The sequence below is a fragment of the Perissodus microlepis genome, chromosome 11 (genome assembly GCF_051167445.1).
Source record: "Perissodus microlepis isolate ML-2025 ecotype Zambia chromosome 11, ASM5116744v1, whole genome shotgun sequence".
NCBI lineage: Eukaryota > Metazoa > Chordata > Actinopteri > Cichliformes > Cichlidae > Perissodus > Perissodus microlepis.
The window spans coordinates 32,172,859-32,192,209 of NC_140471.1; the positions used below are offsets into that span (position 1 = coordinate 32,172,859).

The following is a 19,351-nucleotide window of genomic DNA, read 5'->3' on the forward strand; positions in this document are numbered from 1 at the left end:
GGTCAGCCGCTGCAGTCCAGCATCTCCGGTGAGCTTCTTCGTCTTCCCTCAGCCTGAAGCACCTCCGGATTTCCTGCTGGTCCGTTCGTTTTTGGCCTGAAAGCCGATAGAGAGAGAGAGGGGTGGGGGGGGAGTGAGAGGTCTTTTGGCACAACAATCGCGCTGTTTGGTGGCAGAGTCGCGTGCTGGACACTGAGGGACGATGAGACCTGAAACTCTTCCCAAACTTCTTCTCTGTGTTGCATTTTCACTGCCCAACGCAATGCACGTTCAAACGGGTAAGCTCACAGCTAAGGTAATCAGAGACACCGTCTTTGAGTATTTAAAGTATTTAAGTGTCATTTTGTCATTTCATATTGCCACATACAAATAACTTTTAAGGCTATTCTCGGTTTAGGGGGATGCAGGAGGTTTTCAGGAGGGTTAATATAAAGACAGCTAGCTTTATTGTTGCTGCATGACTTCTTTAGCAGTGGCAAAAATAAGCTGACGCCTTTCCATCTATCATGAAGGTATCCAGGGCCACATAACCTCCAAATATCCCACATGACGTGTTTTGCTCTCAGGCTTCCCCTCAAATAGGCAAACAGGATGTGGATTCTCTAAGTTCCTGTTCAGCTGACGAGGACTGTAGTGACCAGGTGTTGATTAGAAAGGATGCTTGCTTTGAAAGCTGCCGTCCTGGCTTTCAGCAGCTTGTCTGCCTGTCACTGCTGTGCAGGCTCTTTGAGGATATTACCTTTCACTTTGACCTCTCAGGTCAGGAAACTTTACGGTGCCAAAAACAAGCTAGCTCTTCTTGGTTACAGCCCCCCCCTCCCTCAGTACATGCTGAATTTCAACTTGGTGTCTCTGTTTGTGTCTCACAACAGCAGTCGCCTAAAGGTGCTTTAGATTGTAAGGTGATATGAATAATTACACAAATTGATTGAATTAAAATCCAGTGTGGTGAAGTCAAAATTACAAAAAAAATAATTGTCCAAAAACCTATAGACACAACTATATATATTTAAAAGGAAATGTCTTTATTATCTTTTGAAATGTTTTGCTTGGGAAAGAGCTAAATATTTACCATTGCCATTAGGTGTTTGCAGTAACATTCAAGTCTAATGGTAGCTGACATGTACCCCAGTGATTTTTGAACAGGCCTATAGAAGTACCCATCTTTGAAAGTAAAGAGAGGCCATTCATCAGCTTAAAGTATGACCTATGAAGTATGAATTGGTTTTGGAGATTCTGCATTCACAGATGTTTACTGCAGCTGTCCTTGTGTGTGTTGAGGTCAGCAATCCACCAGTGCACCTTGGGAAAATATCTCTCCAAAACTGGACACTATGTCATTTAAACTAGCTACATTTGCAAAGTGGACTTTGCACATACATAATTGTAACCATGCATAACAGTTTATGATGAACTCTGTTTTGTGGGCATTTGGTCTAAACTTCATGAGACAGCAATGCACTGGCTTCTCATCCTACATTGGCTCGAGATGTCCATAGAGTTTAGTGAGTGTGTTATCACCTTTCAGATTCACTTTGAAATGTTTCTGTTGAACATAGGCCAGCTGGAGAGTTGATGTCCACAATGCAACATTTGGCCAGCAGAAAGCTTTCCGTATACAGTATTTGAACATTGCTACTGACAGTCTTGGTGAGAATCCAGTCCTTATGTTGTCTCTCTGGCTGTGCCTTCAGTGCTTCCTCCAGAGTGTGCGCCAGGAGGCCACTCGGTCCTCCAGAACCCCTACCGTAGCACCACCTTCAGCTCCAGCTGGCTGCAGCAGTCATCCCTGCAGGACTTCATTTGTGACCACTCCCTCACACCGGGCTGGTACCAGTTTCAGATTTTTGACAAGCCAGCGAGTATGCCCACCCAGTGTGTGGAGGTAAATGATGTTTTTGTAAAAGATTTTTCAAAGAGAGTGAGATCTGTTTACAAGTGTTGTGTTTCTTATAAATGAGCTTCCAAGGATGTTGATGCTGTGAGGAACTATTCTATTCTTTTTATCTGGTCTATTTCCTTCATCTACTATCTTCCCATGGAACTCCATTAATTTGATTTTGTTATTCAAACCATTTAGCTAACTCCTTACATTGTTCGAGTTACACATAGTCCAATAGTGTCACCATACTATAAGATATGTTAAATGTACATTAGAGGAGGCCTATATGCTCATTTCAAAATCCATATTTTTATTCTTGCATTCTAATAAAGTAGCTTTGTGTGAGTCAAAGTTCAAAATAATCTTTGTTTATGCTTCACTGGGCTTTGGTGCATGCATGTTTATTACCTGCCTCGAAATATCCACTTTTAGTGACATCATAGAGATCCAAGTCAGGAAAACTATATAAAACTAAGCATTTAGAGCAGTTTGAAGGGTGAGCTTCAGGCTCCCAGGGATTACTTGCATGTACACTGGCCTAATTATTTGACATATCGTCATTATGAGCAACAGTCATTGTTTAGAAATTTATAGATATTATGTAAGGTCAATCATAAAAACTGCATATAACTCAAGTGCACAATCTTTTTTCACATTGCATAGAACTGAGGTAAATCAGCTTTATTAAAAGACTGCAGCTAAAAGTCCAAAATGATTAGCTGCATTTGAAAATTTCCAATAAAAACTTCAAATATACCAATGAGAAGCTGTAAAAACACTCCAACTGTCCCCATATCCATCTACTGCAAGTAATTAACTGAACTTAGTTTAGGAATCGTAACCTTTCTATTTCTCTATCAGCTTGTATAATTTGTTAAAACATTGATTGTTCTAACTTTGAGGCTTGAATTCTAGATGAAAGTCATTTTTTTAACCAATGTAGGAATTTTTCACCAATTTTTAGAACAATTTCACAGGTATACTGCACAAATTCAGTCACTCATTGTGACCTCTATTAAAGGTCATAAAAAATAAAATAGAATTGCTTCCATTTCTTTGTTTTATATTCATGTGATAAACTTAAATGTATATGTATATAAATTATATGCTTGTTTAATTACAAATATAACCTGATAAGATGTGAAAGCCCTTGAGACCCCATCCATGTCCTCATGAGGGGAAACTCTGAGGTAGCCTGCCTGTCATGCGAGTTGTGTGTTTGTGTGTATACACATATTTATGAAGGAGAATGAAAGGAGAGTTGGAATATGTCTCATGTGTTGTGGTTGGCCTGCTGTGAGCCTGCAGGATCCATCTAAAGTGTCACCCTCTCAGCCTCCTGCTTTCCCGGGGCATCGCTGCTCTCCTTGGGTGATGGATAACTACAGGAGTGGGCGGAGGAAGGAAGAGAGGATTGCTGTGAACATGTGTTACATAACAAGGCAATGTCTTTTTGATGATGTTAGCAAATAAAGAGTTAGATGTGTCAAAGCCAAGAACCTTTTGTCTTTAAGGAGAACCAAGGTATAATCTGTAATGTTATCAGATATCTTATTTTGGACATTTTCTAAATTATTCAGTTGCAAAGTTATTTAAACCATTTCACTCATTGATTGATTTCAGTTTTGGTGTCTGTGGATGTTTCAAACTCAGGTTTTCAGGGCATGTGTGGCAGTACTGTGCTTACTTTCTGGCATTTGTTGTTTTTAGTAGAAAATCTCTATTTCTCTTTATTCCAAAATAGCTTTTACTGGTTTTCCTCCATTCTGGAGGATTAGTTTTGTGAAAGAATGACCATAATACATCCATACATACTGATTCCCCCTGCCCCCTCTGTTTCCAAACATCTAGGTAAACCACTGTGGGACTCAGGCCCCGGTATGGCTGTCTCTGGGTGAGGGTGAGTCCCTGCCGGGGCCGCTGGAGGTCAGGCAGTTGACAGCCTGCGCTGCCTGGCAGTTTTTCTCGAGCAGCAGCAAAGAGTGCTGCATGTTTCGCATCCCAGTCACTGTCCGAAACTGTGGAGATTTCTATGTTTACCTGCTCCAGCCCACACAGGGTTGCATGGGTTACTGTGCACAGGGTAAGTAACAGTAATTACTGTATGACTGTAATGTAAAGCATGATTCTTATGCCGATACACTGCTCAAAAAAATCAAGGAAAGACTCAATCATAGCAGCATAACAGTAATTCAGTTTAGTATTAGTGGCCATATGATGCTTAAAGAACAGGGAACGGATGCTGGATGCTGCATAGCTGGAGGCTTTTTGTGTGAAGTTTGTTCTCCTTGTGCCTTCGTGGCTTCTCTTTCTCTTTCCACAGTCCACAGACATAATTTCTCAGTCTAAATTTGCTGTAGCTGTGAATGTGACGGGCCAGGGTGTACTGTCTCTCGCCCAGTGTCAGCTGGCATAGGCATCACTGTCCTTTGATTTCTACATTACGTGCTAATTTATAATGAAAAATGAAAAGGGGAAGAAATGAAATGTGGAAGCAAGGATGTATATATAAAGCGCAAAAACATAATTGTTTTGAAGTCATGCTATTTTATAATTATCTGTTATAAATCTCCTGTCTCCCTAACAGGGATGTCAGACACTTTGCCCACATCATCGCTGCTCTGCGGTCCTGGTGAGGTGAACGTCGGTGGATCGTGTAAAAGTGAGGACCCCGCTGTTGTGTTTTTATGGCTCTCGCTTGTCTCCTCATGTTAGATTAAATACCAAAACACTTTGGAGGTCAGGGAGGTCATATGTTCAGGAACACACCTCTCCTCTTAATGACCTGAGCCCGTGTCCCGCTGTCCTTTGGTCCCGGTCTCTAGTAGTGACTCAGACTGTGAATTATGCCAAGCCAGGCTTTAGGAAGTAGAGGTTGAAATTAGGGAGAGAAATAATTACAGACTACTGAAAATGTTCATTAGTGTGCTTCAAATAACAGTATAAATCTCAGATTTCTGATAATTAAGAGAATTTATAATTGCTAAATTAATTCATCTTCCTGTTTAATTCTTTGCTGTTGTGGGATGTCTGTAATTGTTCTTGCCTTGAAGAACTCGCACCCAACAGGCATCCCATGTAAATAATGGAGCACATAGAATACCAGGCGTATGTTCAAAAATATTTAAAATTAGAGAATGATGATAAAAATGTGGATAGAAGTACCTCCACATTTTTCAGAGGACCTTAAAAGTGCCCATTAGGCTTCAATAACCTGCCTCGTCTTTCTGCTCCTCCCCCAACAGCTAATCAGCCCCTGACTCCGTCAGTGCCAGTGATCGTCTCAGAGGTGACAGGTAACACTGTCTACCTGAAGTGCAGCTTTGAGAGCAGGTCTAACAGCTCCCTGGGTTATGTGGTGGCCTGGTCCCGCCTCTCACCTGAGGGCCGGAAGGAGGAGCTCAAACAGGAGACCACAATCCAGACCTTCGCCTTTATCGAGCTCGACGGCTTCAACCTGCGATTAGGAGACAAGGTGTGCATGTGGGTGAACTAGTCCTTTAAAGAGTGGAGTGGGACTGCTGTTTAGCCACTCTGTGTTAGAGGGAGTTTTTTAAAACCAAATTTTAAAATGATTCAAAAATCTAACAAAGTATGTCTTCAGAAACTGTTCAGCAGGTTTTTGCTGGGTGGGCTTCTCTTATTTTTTAAGGATTTATGCAACCTGCCACTCGTCAGTCTTCTGCAAATAAGATCTGCTATATAAACAAAGACGAGGTTCCTGGATTTCTAAGGCAGCAGGGACTGAAGGAATTACCGATGCCTGTCAACATGTCATTTTATTTTACTGTGAGCTGCTCATGTGTTTAACTGGGCCAAAAGCCTTCGACACAGTCTGGAGTTTTTCTCTGCTTTTATTTCCTATCTCTACTCTCCTTTGTTCAATTCATTTTTTCTTTATTACCATAACATTTGCTTAGTGTGGTGCTGTCAAGGCCTGTTGTATGAGGACTAGGACATAATATGCTTAAAATAAGGAAAGAGTGCCTGGAAATTGCAACATAGCACACTATATTAAATACTTCATCTTTAAAAATAAACTAAAATGGAAGTAATATATGTACATCTCCCTCCCTCTGGCTCAGATTTACTGCTCCAGCTCCAGTTTCTTCTTGGACTCGCCCAGTGTCCGGGGTATTTCGGTGGAAAGTCAGGAGTTCTTTGCTGGGATCAGGGTAAATAATATTTATCTGACATTTATATTTGTGATCTCTCTTTCTAGTAATTTTTTTTGTTGGTCATTAGTCTGCAGACATGTACAGGTTTAGATGGGTTTTGAGCTTTCTGTCCTGTAAGGTAGTCTGACTCTAGCGTCAAGGAAGGTGTTAGGTGAGCAGACTCAGCAGACATTTGGGTTCCCATAGATGAGCGATTTATTTACAGTGAAACTTAACAAAACTCCCCCAAATTAACGTAAGTAACAAAAGTCAAACACAGCAACACAACTCAGCTCTCCTCCCTTCTCTGAATCAAGCAGAGACTGGCTATATATAAGGCTATCAAGTTCTTTTCAATTAGTCTAGCCAATACCACTAGCTTGAGCTGAGGAATCTAAAACTCAACACAAATGACTGAGAATTAAATAAAGCTCTCCACTCTTCTGATTAACACATTTATACAACTAAATGGCCCTATATAAGAAGAAATATTCAGCAAATCCTTTTGTATTTTGAAACAAACAAAAGGAAGCATTCCTATGGTAAAAGAAACCCCTCCTCTTGGTTTAACCTGCTGATGTCACACATGACATCATCAGTACTTTAAAAATCAGGAAATGCTGGGCGGGCCTTTCCCCACACCTGACCTACATGAAGACTGAAAACAAAAGAAACAATGTAATTATGCACAAATGACTTAATTCTGCAACATAATAAAATACAATGCAACATGTAACTGAGTGTTTGCTTTAATTTCTGAATGTTTGGTTTGCTGGCAATGTAATGCTTACACAAACGAACCCGGGATAGTCAGTAAGCAATGTTACTTTGACAATACCAAATCATAGCAAATAAATATATAGAGAGAATAATGTGCATAATGTGCAAAAAGTCAATACTTCTGGGACAAGTGGAGAGGATTACAACTGCTCATCCACTTTGTCACATGTCCATGTAAATAAAAATTAAGAGACGTGTACACAGACATAAAACATATTAAAAAAAGAGAAGATTATGCTTTCATTTAGATTTTGGTTGTTATTTTGACTCGGATCACTTAAATATCAGCTTATCGTAACTGTCTTCTTCTAGATGAGTTGTGGATAAACACTCGGTATAAAAGACCTAACCACCCTCTCTTTCTAAAATCATGTTTTGTGCAGTTAAGACCAGAGGCGAGCAGTGTATCTGAGGATGGCAGATTGTATGAGATGGTGGTTGAGAGCACGGTTCCTCTTCCATGTCCAGAAGGGTCTTCAGCTTCTGCAGAGCAGTGCACTCTGTCCCTGCAGCTCAGCACAACAAGTGAAGGTGACCTGGTTGATCTGTAAAAATGACAGTGTGTACTGTTGCTTTCTAATAGCACAGGCTGTACTGTAGGCAGTTTACAGGGAACATTAATGCAGATTTTATGCTTAAAATGCATTTTTAAACAGCAGGTTATTAACTTGCAGTAATCTCTTAAATGATCCAATATGTGGATTTGATTATTAAATATAGCATATGATGCCATGTTAATTCAATGCTGTGCAGTGAGCCTAACATTAGGGTCAAATAAAAAAATATGATATATATAGTAATTTGATTACTTTTTGTTATACTTAAAAGGTATTGTACCTGTATGATGTTGTATAACATTTAAATATAAATATTTTTTATAAAAATATCAAATTACCCACTGAAACATATTCACAAATGCATTTCAGGTTGATGTCACAAAACTATTTTACAGCTGTGATCTAGTAAAGCGTTTGTTCTTGTGTTCAGAGATGCTAAATATGTTGTGCCTCTTGTTTGCAATCAGTGAAGGGCTGCTCCCTCCCTCAATCTATGTGCATAAGAATAATTAAATCAGTGTTTGGAGAAGCTTTAATTGTGGTTTAAGGCATATTTAATCAAATTTACTATGCTTCATTTATTTCAGCCCATAGGAAAGTCTCCACCACTTTTTTTTGTATAAATCTGTAGAAATAAATGAAAGGAGAAGGGGCTGATTACATGTTAATAAATCTTTGTAAATGTCTCTAACAGCAGGACCATTTAAATGCTGTGTTATTGCTATTTAGCTATAAAGAAATGTCTGTGCAGTACTTTTTTGGTGTTCTTTAATCCTTCAAATGAAGTGAAAATAACTCCTTGTATTGCAGAGGATGGTTTGCTGGGTGCAGATCTGTCCCTGTCTTCCTGTGTCGTGGATCTGTCTCAGGGTCCCTGTCGCGAGGGCATTTGTAGCCGGGCTGTGATCCACTTCAGTCCTGTAACCGACTTTGTTAAAGATGGCAACAGGACAACTGAGATCACTGTTAAACCCATCATCACACAAAACTTTCTTTGGAATGGATACTCACCAAAACCTGTCCAGGTGAACACATCAAACTATTAAACTCACACTCCCTCACCTCATCATGTATAATTTCTTTTAAGAAAGAATGAAATTGATTTCTATATTTCAGATAACGGTTAAAGATGTTCCCTCAGCCTACTGCTACTCCTTCACTGATCCTCACATAATCACATTTGATGGCAGGTACTTTAATTCAGTTAATAAAGAACCTTACTTCTGTATTTATGCTGTGAGCTGTACTCTAGTGAAATAAACTCTATTACTTATGGAAGTTTTAAATTGTCCATAATAAAAGATGAGCTTTCTGTCTCGTTTTGCATCTTACAGATACTATGACAACTACCAAATAGGCACCTTTGTCCTGTATAAGAGCAGCTTTTGGCCTTTCGAGGTCCACGTCCGTCAGTGGGAGTGCGGTAGCGTTGTGCATGCCGCCTCGTGTGTGTGTGGATTCGTGGCGAGGGATGGGGGAAATGTTATTGCTTTTGACATGTGCAATGGGGAAATGGGTGAAACCAAGCCTCAACTGACTGTGAAGAACAGAGACTTGAGTAAGAGCGGCATTCGGATCACAGAGTCCTACCAAGGACGCAAAGTCACTGTGAGTGAAAATGAGTTCACAAGCTAAATAATTTCACAATTTAAGCTACCTGGTAAACTTCTTGCCTTTCTTGGTTTTAAAGTTATATTTTCTTTTGTCAATATTTGACTTTTTGCAGATGACCTTTTCTTCTGGAGCATTTGTTCGTGCTGATGTATCTGACTGGGGAATGAGTCTGACACTGAGAGCCCCCATTTCCGACTGGAGGCACACTGAGGGTCTGTGTGGGACCTATGATGGACAATCGGACAATGACTTCCACTTAGCAGGGGGCGCCAAACTGGAGGATCTACATGCTTTTATCTCCGAATGGAGGTCAGGCATTCATGTTCTAATTGCTGTAAGCAATAACAGCTTATAAGCTACGTAGTGCTCTAGCTATGCAGGAAGAAGAAATCCTCAATCTATATATACAGCTCCATATATCAAATGCTTTCCTAGAAGTTTTTTTTTCTTAAATAGGCCTGTCCACTCATTTTCAGCCCATTTTTCACACATTGAAAGGCAATGTTTGACCATGAATATTGCCAAAACTATTAAAGATACCCACTGTGGGATTGTATTTAGTAGTATGGGTTTAGGTTAGAGAATGTATGTTTGGATTATTTCACTTGGACTTCACATCCCAAAGGCTTAAATAAACTTGAAAGCTGCAGCCAGCAGGGACCACAATACTGATATTGCCACTATGAACAATTTATTGCGACCATGCAGAAAAACAGTTAGTAACATTTGTTACCTCTTTACTGACATTGTTTCCTTCTCTCTCAGGTTACCCCCAGGCAATAGCCTGTTTGACACTGTGCCATTCCATATTAGTACACTGAACTCCCGCAGGCACTGTACCTGCCAGGAAAAGATGCCCCGCTTCTCATCTCCCAGAGCCCCGTCTCAGCCAACTAGCTCATCCGACCCCAGCTGCTCTAATCATGGCAACATGCGTTTCCCCAGTGTCATCCCAACTCTGGACGTCACAGCCGAGTACATCACCTCTGTGGAACTACTCAGTGAAAATGAAAGAGAGCCACTTCCCTCGAGAGCCTCAAGAGTTTCAACCTCAGCCTATCAACAACCCAGAGGCAGGCGCAGTGCCCAACGTTTCATTTCTAACTCCCCACATCAAAGTCTCAGCCAGTCTGATCTGGAAGGCTTTACCTACTTTTTCCCAGAAGACCACGAACCTGCAGTTCAGCCAGAATCTCCCCTAACGTGGCCCACACCCTCTGGCCTCACCGAGCAGCAGGCCCAGGCCCAGTGCCGGCAGACTGTGGCAAACTCGAGCATAGTGATGGGTTGCAGGAACCTGCTGAAAGAATTAATAGTTAACCATGCCGTGACCATGTGTGTTACTGACCTACAGCTAAAGGACAGGCAGTCGTGGTTGAATGCGACTATACCGCTGCTAGAGAACGAGTGTGAGAGGAGGCTGCTGGAGGAGGGGGAGGGAGAAGAGAAGTACCAGGATGCTGTGGCCATCCTGAAGTGTCCAAATCTTTGCAACGGAAACGGCCAGTGCTCAAACTGGGGTTGTGTCTGCTTCCCAGGATTTAGCTCCTATGACTGCAGTGCGCTTTCTGGTAACATATATCCACATGACGACACTTACATATAGTAGACAGATCTTAGTATTGTGATAATGCTGTACTCCCACAACACGATATTGTAAGGTATCCCTATGTTTATAGCGTAGTTGTAATATAGTTATTAGTTACATACATTTATCTTCCATTGGATGTCCATGATGACAGACTTATGATCGTCAGACATGTGGTTTATGATTTGGACTGAACTCCCAAGGGTAACATTTCATGTTCATCTGCACTTTTTGTTAATGTTGTGAAGACCAGATCCCAGAGATCACTACGCTGCAGAAGGATGGTCTATGCGATGTCCGTCAGGGAAACTGCACCACCGTCAACATCCATGGTCAAGGCTTCAAGGACTCCTACGAGCTCAAGTGTGAGTTTGTTAAAGAAAAGGTAATTTTCCTGCTTCTCTTTTCCTTTTATTCCTTAGTTGATGTACATCTTTTTTTCTGTAGTACCACCTTACAAAATACCACAATATACTTTTTCTCTGTCTCTTCTGCTCAGATTTGCAGACTGTTCAGTTTTCACTGGCAAAATGACAAAATAAGTTCAGTTCAATTCAATTTAATTTAATTTATCCAGCGCCAAATCACAACAACAGTCACCTCAATGCGCTTTATATTGTAAGGTAGACCCTACAATAATACATACAGAGAAAAACAATCATATGACCCCCGATGAGCAAGCACACTGGCAACAGTGGGAAGGGAAAACTCCCTTTTAACAGGAAGAAACCTCCGGCAGAACTCAGGCTCAGGGAAGGGCGGCCATCTGCTGCGACCGGTTGGGGTGACAAAGGGAAGACAGGACAAAAGACAAGCTGTGGAAGAGAGCTAGAGATTACAAGAAGTCAATCACAAATGCAAGCAGTAAAAACTCTTGTTGCTTCTGGTTCTTCTTTCAGAGAGAGTGCCTCATTCCAAACAGCCTCTTTAGATTGCTTAACATTAGCAGAGGGCCACTAACTTCCAAAGTCCATTGAAACCATGAGATTGGTAGCTTTAGCATTGCTTTCTGATATTATTTTTCTTCTTCTTTCCTTTTGTTGATGGCTCTTACTGTTGGTTAGTTGTGGTTTGTTCCACACTAGAAATGGTTCTACATTTCCCTCCGTGATTGAATTAATCCTCCTCACTGTTGTTCAGAACTTTCATTCATTTGTCATGCTCTCATAAATCCCACCAACCTGTAACTGAGTGATTAGGTTTCCCTTTGACCAAAGACTAATCACAGAGATCTTTAACTTAATTAATGACATGAAGTCCCAAGATCCAGTTTGTTTCCCTGAGTCTAATCAGGAAATGAGACACATTCATGTCCTTTGTATTAAACTGACATTAACAAGCTAACCATAGTGTGCATGGATGTAATCAATTAAATTTTACATACAGTAATAAGATGTATCAAGCTGTAAACACAACAATGGCACTGGAACAGTTGCTTGTTAACACATCCACATATGTAGTGCAAGTCCAATATTCCATCACCTTTTGGCATCTTACCATATGTTTAAAAGATCTGATATTTGTCTTTAAATGTGCTGGTGAATATTGCCGGATCAACAAAAAGTGGCAAAGCTGCACATTTTGATGACTGTAAGAATGCGAATTACAGCCAGATGTTGCAGAATTCGGCTGACCTCTATCAGTAGATTTTTTTATATATATTTATACCAAGTTAATGTTGTTTTCATCTTTTTATCCATACATCTGTTTTTTTTTCTACATTACCATACTACCTTACACATCCTACCATGTTCTACCTTAGTTCTTCTTCCCCTATTTGTCTCATATTTAGTTTGTGGATGGGGAGTGGGTTCTGGACGAGCCTCTGTTTGTGTTGGCCACCTTTCTGAATGACACAGCTTTGGAGTGCCAGCTCCCCCTGGAGGACAGCTGGGTTTCTGCAGGTGTGGACTTGGAAACGGTGACAAACAGACCACTGGCCCGCTGGCAAATTAAAGTAAGTCATTTTTCCAGGCATTTTATGAAGAGCACACTGTGAAATTATACATTTCATTAGGTCCTGCCTACCCATTTCAAACTCATCTTCTGCCTCTCTTACAGCATTTGTTTGTCATTTTCTTTCATGCTCCTGTCCGCTTCTCAAAACTAATGATAAATATGAAACTATACACTTATTTTCTGACATATGTAACAATCTAACAACGCATCAGCAGCAAATTTGCAGTAGGATGTTTAAATTGCATGGATGCAGTAATAGAAAGCGTGCACTGAGTGCAGCTGGAGGTTTTTCTCCAATTTCTGTTTGGCTTAGAAAGGAAAATGAACTCAGTGGAATATAAAAAAATAGTTGAGTTACACAACTGACAAATATGTTTCCACAGTTACGTTTAGTGAAAATGTATTACAGAGTACTTTAGCATTTACACAGCAGTGAGATGACAGAAGACGTTATTCTTAGTCTACACTGGAAATATTTATTTTTCCATTCAGACTACCAAAAGCCTTTTTTTCCAGGGAGCTCATCATATCGTTCAGACCACTGTTTGTCTGCATTTCCACTGCAGTGAAGATCTACTAAGATTAGACCAATTAGTCCACTGACTCATCTGTTTGTACTCACTTTTCTGTTCTTTGTGTCAGGGTGACCGGTGCAAAGACAAATACACACCCACACACACATTCTCACACTCACAGTACTCGTAGGAGACACGGTGAAAGCTAGTTCTTTTGGCTGCAAAATCCTGACAATGCAGTGCATACCTGCAGGAATGTACGGGTGCATTTGTTAGTGCTTTCAAATGTAATGGCTTTGATCGGAAACAACATTTTTTTTAGTGTCTTTATTTCTTAGATTCACCACTTTGTGTTTTCGCTGAGACATCGTCCTCTTTTTATACATTTTCTAGCTTGACCATCACCACAGACTCACTCTGTTTGTCTTGCTTGCTCTCTGTTTTTTTTCTTAAATCTGTTTCTGTTTGGTCCGCTCTTCTTCGTCTGGCTTCTGCTAGGTTTTTAAACTGGCACATGTTGGGATTGTCTTCTCTGAGTTTAAACAAACACTGTCAAGTCCAAACATGAGATTTTTAGGATCACTCAGAAGTACCAAACTCAGGAGAGGCCAGCTTTATCCCCTGATAGAATTCCCAGAGCAGTGGTTTTCCCATGGTGAGAACTATGGGAAAATTCAGAGGAAAATGGCCTTTTGAGTAAATAACCCAGTGTTTGTGATGACCGTTTACCCTTTTCGGCTTGTTTAACGCCTTTTCCCAGTGATTCTCAGTAATCAAGCTTCTGTTGATGACAGGTTTCCAATGACGGTTACAGCTACAGCAATGCAAAGATACTAACTCTTTACGATGGAGCCTGCCAGATGTGCAGCCTCAGGACTGAAGTCGTCTGTACCCTGAGGGTGAGATATCTCAAATTATTTTTATAATTTACTTCATAGTTGGACAAGGAGTGAAATGTTTTGCTCTTAGGCTACTTTATATGTTAACTGTGAAACTTCTAATTGAACTAATTCTTTCTAGCAAAGCTCAAGAACAGATCCAGGTGTAGCATGGACTACAGAGTCTGCCTGGTATGCAAGAAATTGTGGACTATAGATGACGTGCACATGCTTGCGGCTTTTATGATGTGTACATAAAATAAACTATTAAGCAGCCGCTTTTAGAATAAGCATTAATTAAACCACTGCAAGTATCTAAAGGTATTAACATGAACAATTAAAACTGCTCTACTAAATTTTCAGCTTCCCCCCCATTTTTCTTTCTTATTTTTAAACTGAACACTACTCATTTTGCTTAAAAACACTTTATAGGCTCAATAATTTAGCACTAAACAAAAACAGCCAGGAAACACATCAGCTAGTCTGCTGACGGAAACCTTTAGCGGCAACAGCCAACTTTTAGGGCTTCTGTGTTGCCAGAATCAATATCAGCTTTAAGATAGCACATCACAGATTGAAGACTTCCTGCTCTGTGCAGCAGCCATTGTTTACAAATGCAATAATTTTTTAATTTAAAAGGTAACATTTCATCACTTGATAGGCAATAGCTTTGCAGTTGTATTTCATCAAATGCAGTCCCTGCGTTGCTCTTAGCACAGGCTGTTTACCTGCATGGACACAAAGTTAGTGTACGCGTGATTGGCCAACAGACCTCAGATTCTGCACATGCATGTGAGGAAATCTGTTAATAGAGATTTAAGAAAACTTAATTATCACGTGTTCTTAGAGGCAGATCTTTTGTACACATGGGTTTTGTATTGCTAAAACCAAAGCCTTTTTTTCAATATTAGTTAGTTGCTCACATAATTTTACAGTTATTTACATAATTTTTAGTTATTTTAAATGTCTTTGAAGCAATTTTTCTATCTACATGATAAACATCTCAAAAAAACTTCACTAGTGTAATTTCATATCTATTTTAAAATGTGCAGAAATCCAAAAAACATTTTTTCTATATATTAGAATCTGTGATCCTTCTCTCCAACAAGCCAACGAACAGGTGCTCTAAACATGTGCAAAAAAGGAAAAACCCACCAGCTGGTAACATGTAGGGAGGATTTTCTTCTGCAATCTGCACCTATAACTGCAGATTTCTCATCTATTCATTTATTTCCTGTGGCTGTTGTGCACTCTGTAGTACCCCGGGGCTCCCAAACATTTGCTTATGCCTGCAGCCGCTCCTGCCAACAACTATTACATTCAAACTTTCAGCCTTATGTGAATGTGGGTGTGAAGCAGAAAGATGCTGAAATCAAGCATCCAAGCCCCGGAGAGGAAATTTAACTGCTGCTGTGCTTTGATATTACTTATACAACTACAATACACTAATAAAACACAAATTTGAAACTTCAGCCAATAAAATATCTCTAATTAGACATTTGGAAAAATACCATTTAGAAAAGCAGACTTGCAGTCCAGACAATACCTTTTTTAACACAGTAACACAGACAATGAAGGACAGAAAGTTTGGTCATCTTTAAATGAAACAACAAATCGATATCAAAGACGAGTCCTTCTCCTGCCATGGTTTAGCAAAGGTAAAAATCATTTTAAGGTGGGTACACAGTTATAGATCCTTTGGCAGCTTTCTCTATCCTTCAGAATTGTCAGAATTGAGTCATCATGGGTTGCTGTCCAGGTCACAGGCAATAAGACAGAAGATAGGAAAAGCCCTTTGTGTGTCTCTCTCTCCTTCACTTGATTTTCCTGTTTTGTGATTTCTGCTCCACCTCATTATGTTCACCTGTATCAGTTGTTTTTACCTGTGCTCAATCATTGATGTGTATATATAGTCCTGTCTACTGTTACCAGCCTACGTGTTCTCTCTCATTTGACCTTGTTTTTTAATTTTTCATTTCCCATCCTTTTATTTCTGTTTTAATTTGGTGTTTGTTGTTTGTCTGATCCTGCATTTTGTTTTAGTCCCTTAAGCTTTCCTTTGTTGTTCAGGCTGTTTTGTCATTAATTCATTAATTATCTATTATTTCATTTTTAGAAATTCTAATAATAATGAAGAAGAGAATGAAGACAAGTCGGTGTGTTTTTGGAAATGTTGTAAAAGCTTAATTTTAACTGACATGGAGTAGATGTGTTTTCCAGTGGGTACATCATCAAATACATGCTGTTCATGATCTGATAGTGTTGTAAAACACCAAAAATGCTGATTAGAAGCCACTGTTTCATTTACCAAAAGGCTTTTAATTAAGAGACCTTCAGTCTTTTGTGCGACTATGTAAAGTTACTCTTGTCACAGGCTTGGGCAGACACAATTAGGGCTTGACAAACAATTGCAAATAAGACAGGAAGCAGAGATGGATAATGTCAGAAACACAGTACACTAAACAAAAACAAAAACTCTGAATCTAAATCTGACACCACGGGTGTTTTGGATATGCACACACATTCCCCACTACCAGTAGTTTTGGATAAGGGTCTTCTAAACAACATGTTGTGTGTTATGAAAGGCATTTTTAATGTAAATAATATATGTTTGTTGCTTTCCAGGAGAAAACCTGTAACATTGATGGGCTGTGTTACAATGAGGGGGAGTCCCTTCCCAGCAGCCCTTGCCTCGCATGCCGTCCGGACTCATCCAAACACACCTGGTCCATTGCAGAGAGTATCTGCTTTTCTTTCTTACTTTTTTTTTTTTTCAATTTGTTCACATTTTAAAAATTATCAGTGTCTACTCTGATGGTGAGGTACAGTAACACAGTGTTAGACTGAAACTCCTCATAAGAGCTGAGGTTGGATACTCATCACTGAGTTTTGTAGCTGGTAGTCACTCGGGGCAGTTTTGATCCTTCATCAGCAGATTGGATCCACTGAAGTTGCTTCTGTCCCGCAGCACTGATACAAGGACAGCTTACCTCACTGTTACGCTTTGAGACCAACTTCACTTCTTCAGCTTAAAGTAGGTCAGACGCAGCTGAGCAGCTCAGCTCCACACAAACAAACTGACAAAATAACCAAACAGGAGTCAATGTGTTGATTATTCATTATGCTGATTCCACCAATTCATCAATCATTTATCTGTTAACACAATGAAACAAGAACATAAAACAGATTTTTTTAAAATCTTTTTTTAAAAGATTTTTTTAAATAGTTAATATGTTCTATCAACGGTAACTAGTTCATCATTATATATGAATTTTAACTTTATGTCTAAATCTAAATCTCTTTGTGCCCAAACACAGAGAGACTTTGAGAGATTTGTCTGAATGAAAATTTGGTCTGACATAAGCTAAAACTGCCCACTCATGCAGATAAATGGTGTAAATGGTGCACAAAATGCCCTCTTTATAAAGGCTACTTCTGGCTACTTTCTTTTTCACAGGCATGTTTGATTTGCTGGGTTTTTACCCCAGATGCCCTTCCTGGACTTGTGTCTCCTCTTGTGATAAAACTGGAGATCTTGTAATGGTTACAAAAAGGTTTGATCAAAAAGTTCTAATCTGCTTTGAATTTGGCCAATTTTCCATTCAAGGTAACCTTCGGGGTCATGTACAGAAAGCTTCCGTGTTCACTGTGATTCCACCGTGGACCTCAAATTTGCACAAAAAATAAACATCAACTTCTATTTAAAAGTGTCCTCATGTTGAATGGAGGGTCATAGCTTCTGATTAGAGCTGTTATCAAAAATCCACAGTTTCCAAATCCAGCAGCAGTGATGAGGTGGGCCTGTTATCACAACATAATATAAACATAAAACATTTTAATGTTTATATTATATGGAAAAATATATATTTCCCAAAATGTTTTCCCATAAAAACGTCTAAACTCTGGCACGCAGAAATGGTGTAATATGACGTATCTATTGGTCTGGCATCATCAAACCAAAGTGTTTTTCCAAATTAGTTGTGAATTTTATGAATTTTATCTGCACAGTTTTTTATCCTTCCTGCTACACACCACCTTTTCACACCCACCTTTCACCCACTCTGAGCCAGTCACACGTAGGTTTATTTAGTACCTTATTTCGACTCCCTTCTTTTCTATTTTCCCTCAGACAATGAACCTCCGCTGCTCCAGTTGCTGACTTTGCCTCTGCAGTCCTTTCAGGGGGAGAATTTCATTTACCAGCTAAATGCTCGAGACCCCGAGGGCTCCACGGTTCTTTTCACCCTGCTATCAGGCCCTGAAGGGGCATCTCTGTCTCCAGCTGGTCTGCTGATGTGGAAGGCCACAGCTGAACCCACCAACAGACACACTTTCCAATTCACTGTGACCGACGACTGTAACGCTGAGACCAGAGCTTCTGTAGAGGTAAGACTCGGCTCATTAATGTAAATGTAGTGTTGCTGGTGAGTACAGATCTACATGCACGTCATGCAAAAGAATAATTCATTTAATAATTTAAATTAAATATTCAGTTAAATTTCATTTAAAGTTGGTTTAGCTCTATAACTGAGCGTAGATTTGATGCCAATGCTTAAATTCGTCCTTTTTGAATTTCAAACAGAAACATTCTGATCTGTAGTCCAGTTTCAAATAACACAAAGTTGTGGTGTTGATCATATCATCTTGCATTTGGTTTTTCACTTGCTTTTTTACAGAAGACGTGCCATTAAGCCATGACAGTAAGCAAGTACAAGCAACATTTAGTCTTTATCGCCTGTGTTTTTTCTGCTATAAGATGTTAAAATTTTGGAAGTTATTGTGGCGTTATTGCTGCCTTCTTCCACTAGAGGGAGATACTGGTATACAGTATGTAGTTTGGGGCCTGAGGTTTCTCTGTAAGGTGTCACTGCAGTACACACTGAGCAAGTGTTTCCACCAAAAAACTGCACAAAGTTGTCAGACTAAATCATTTTTTTCCTTTTTTAATATGATGTTGCACAATTCAGCGTACACAGAATAACTGCTCACAGATGCAGAAATATATCACTGTGGTTTTGTTTTATCAATATCATGAAAATGCTCTAAAGCTATAATCTTTGGATAGAGCGTTTTCCATTCTCGGGACACGTTGTATCATTGCTCTTAGCAGCATACGAGTAAAATACCCCTCATGTGTCAAGCCATGTGTTCTGTACTACAGTCACAGCCAATAGCGTTAACTAAGTGGTTCAGGAATCATCAAATAAACATTTGGGATCCATGGTCAGGAAGGTTAAGCCTCCTAATCTAATAAAGCATCTTTTCAAGCATCCTTGAAAAGCAGGTGGTCCACAAATAGGACAAGCCTTCAATAGTGTGCTGGAGTAGAAAAAATATACACACGGCTTTGTGCATATAACTGTTAATCATGCAAAGTTATTTGTTAGTTAACTTTTGCTACACGTTTTGATTACACTGACT

The 19,351-nt window shown here is 39.7% G+C and overlaps 1 protein-coding gene across 2 annotated transcripts in view; it reads left to right on the forward strand.

The window, feature by feature from the left end:
- Window positions 1-19,351, forward strand: part of vwde (von Willebrand factor D and EGF domains) — a 26,987-nt gene continuing 7,636 nt past the window's right edge. For both annotated transcript variants that reach the window (XR_014801662.1, XM_084944204.1), the window contains exons 1-17: window positions 1-278; window positions 1,695-1,885; window positions 3,734-3,965; window positions 4,470-4,544; window positions 5,128-5,357; window positions 5,968-6,057; window positions 7,203-7,350; window positions 8,187-8,401; window positions 8,493-8,566; window positions 8,711-8,984; window positions 9,103-9,299; window positions 9,756-10,561; window positions 10,827-10,963; window positions 12,371-12,535; window positions 13,847-13,951; window positions 16,556-16,670; window positions 18,060-18,316. Coding sequence is in view for 1 of the 2 variants with exons in the window: in XM_084944204.1 (XP_084800330.1) it covers window positions 203-278; window positions 1,695-1,885; window positions 3,734-3,965; window positions 4,470-4,544; window positions 5,128-5,357; window positions 5,968-6,057; window positions 7,203-7,350; window positions 8,187-8,401; window positions 8,493-8,566; window positions 8,711-8,984; window positions 9,103-9,299; window positions 9,756-10,561; window positions 10,827-10,963; window positions 12,371-12,535; window positions 13,847-13,951; window positions 16,556-16,670; window positions 18,060-18,316 (3,387 nt within the window). In the remaining variant the exon portion in view is untranslated. The remainder of the gene's footprint in view (window positions 279-1,694; window positions 1,886-3,733; window positions 3,966-4,469; window positions 4,545-5,127; window positions 5,358-5,967; window positions 6,058-7,202; window positions 7,351-8,186; window positions 8,402-8,492; window positions 8,567-8,710; window positions 8,985-9,102; window positions 9,300-9,755; window positions 10,562-10,826; window positions 10,964-12,370; window positions 12,536-13,846; window positions 13,952-16,555; window positions 16,671-18,059; window positions 18,317-19,351) is intronic.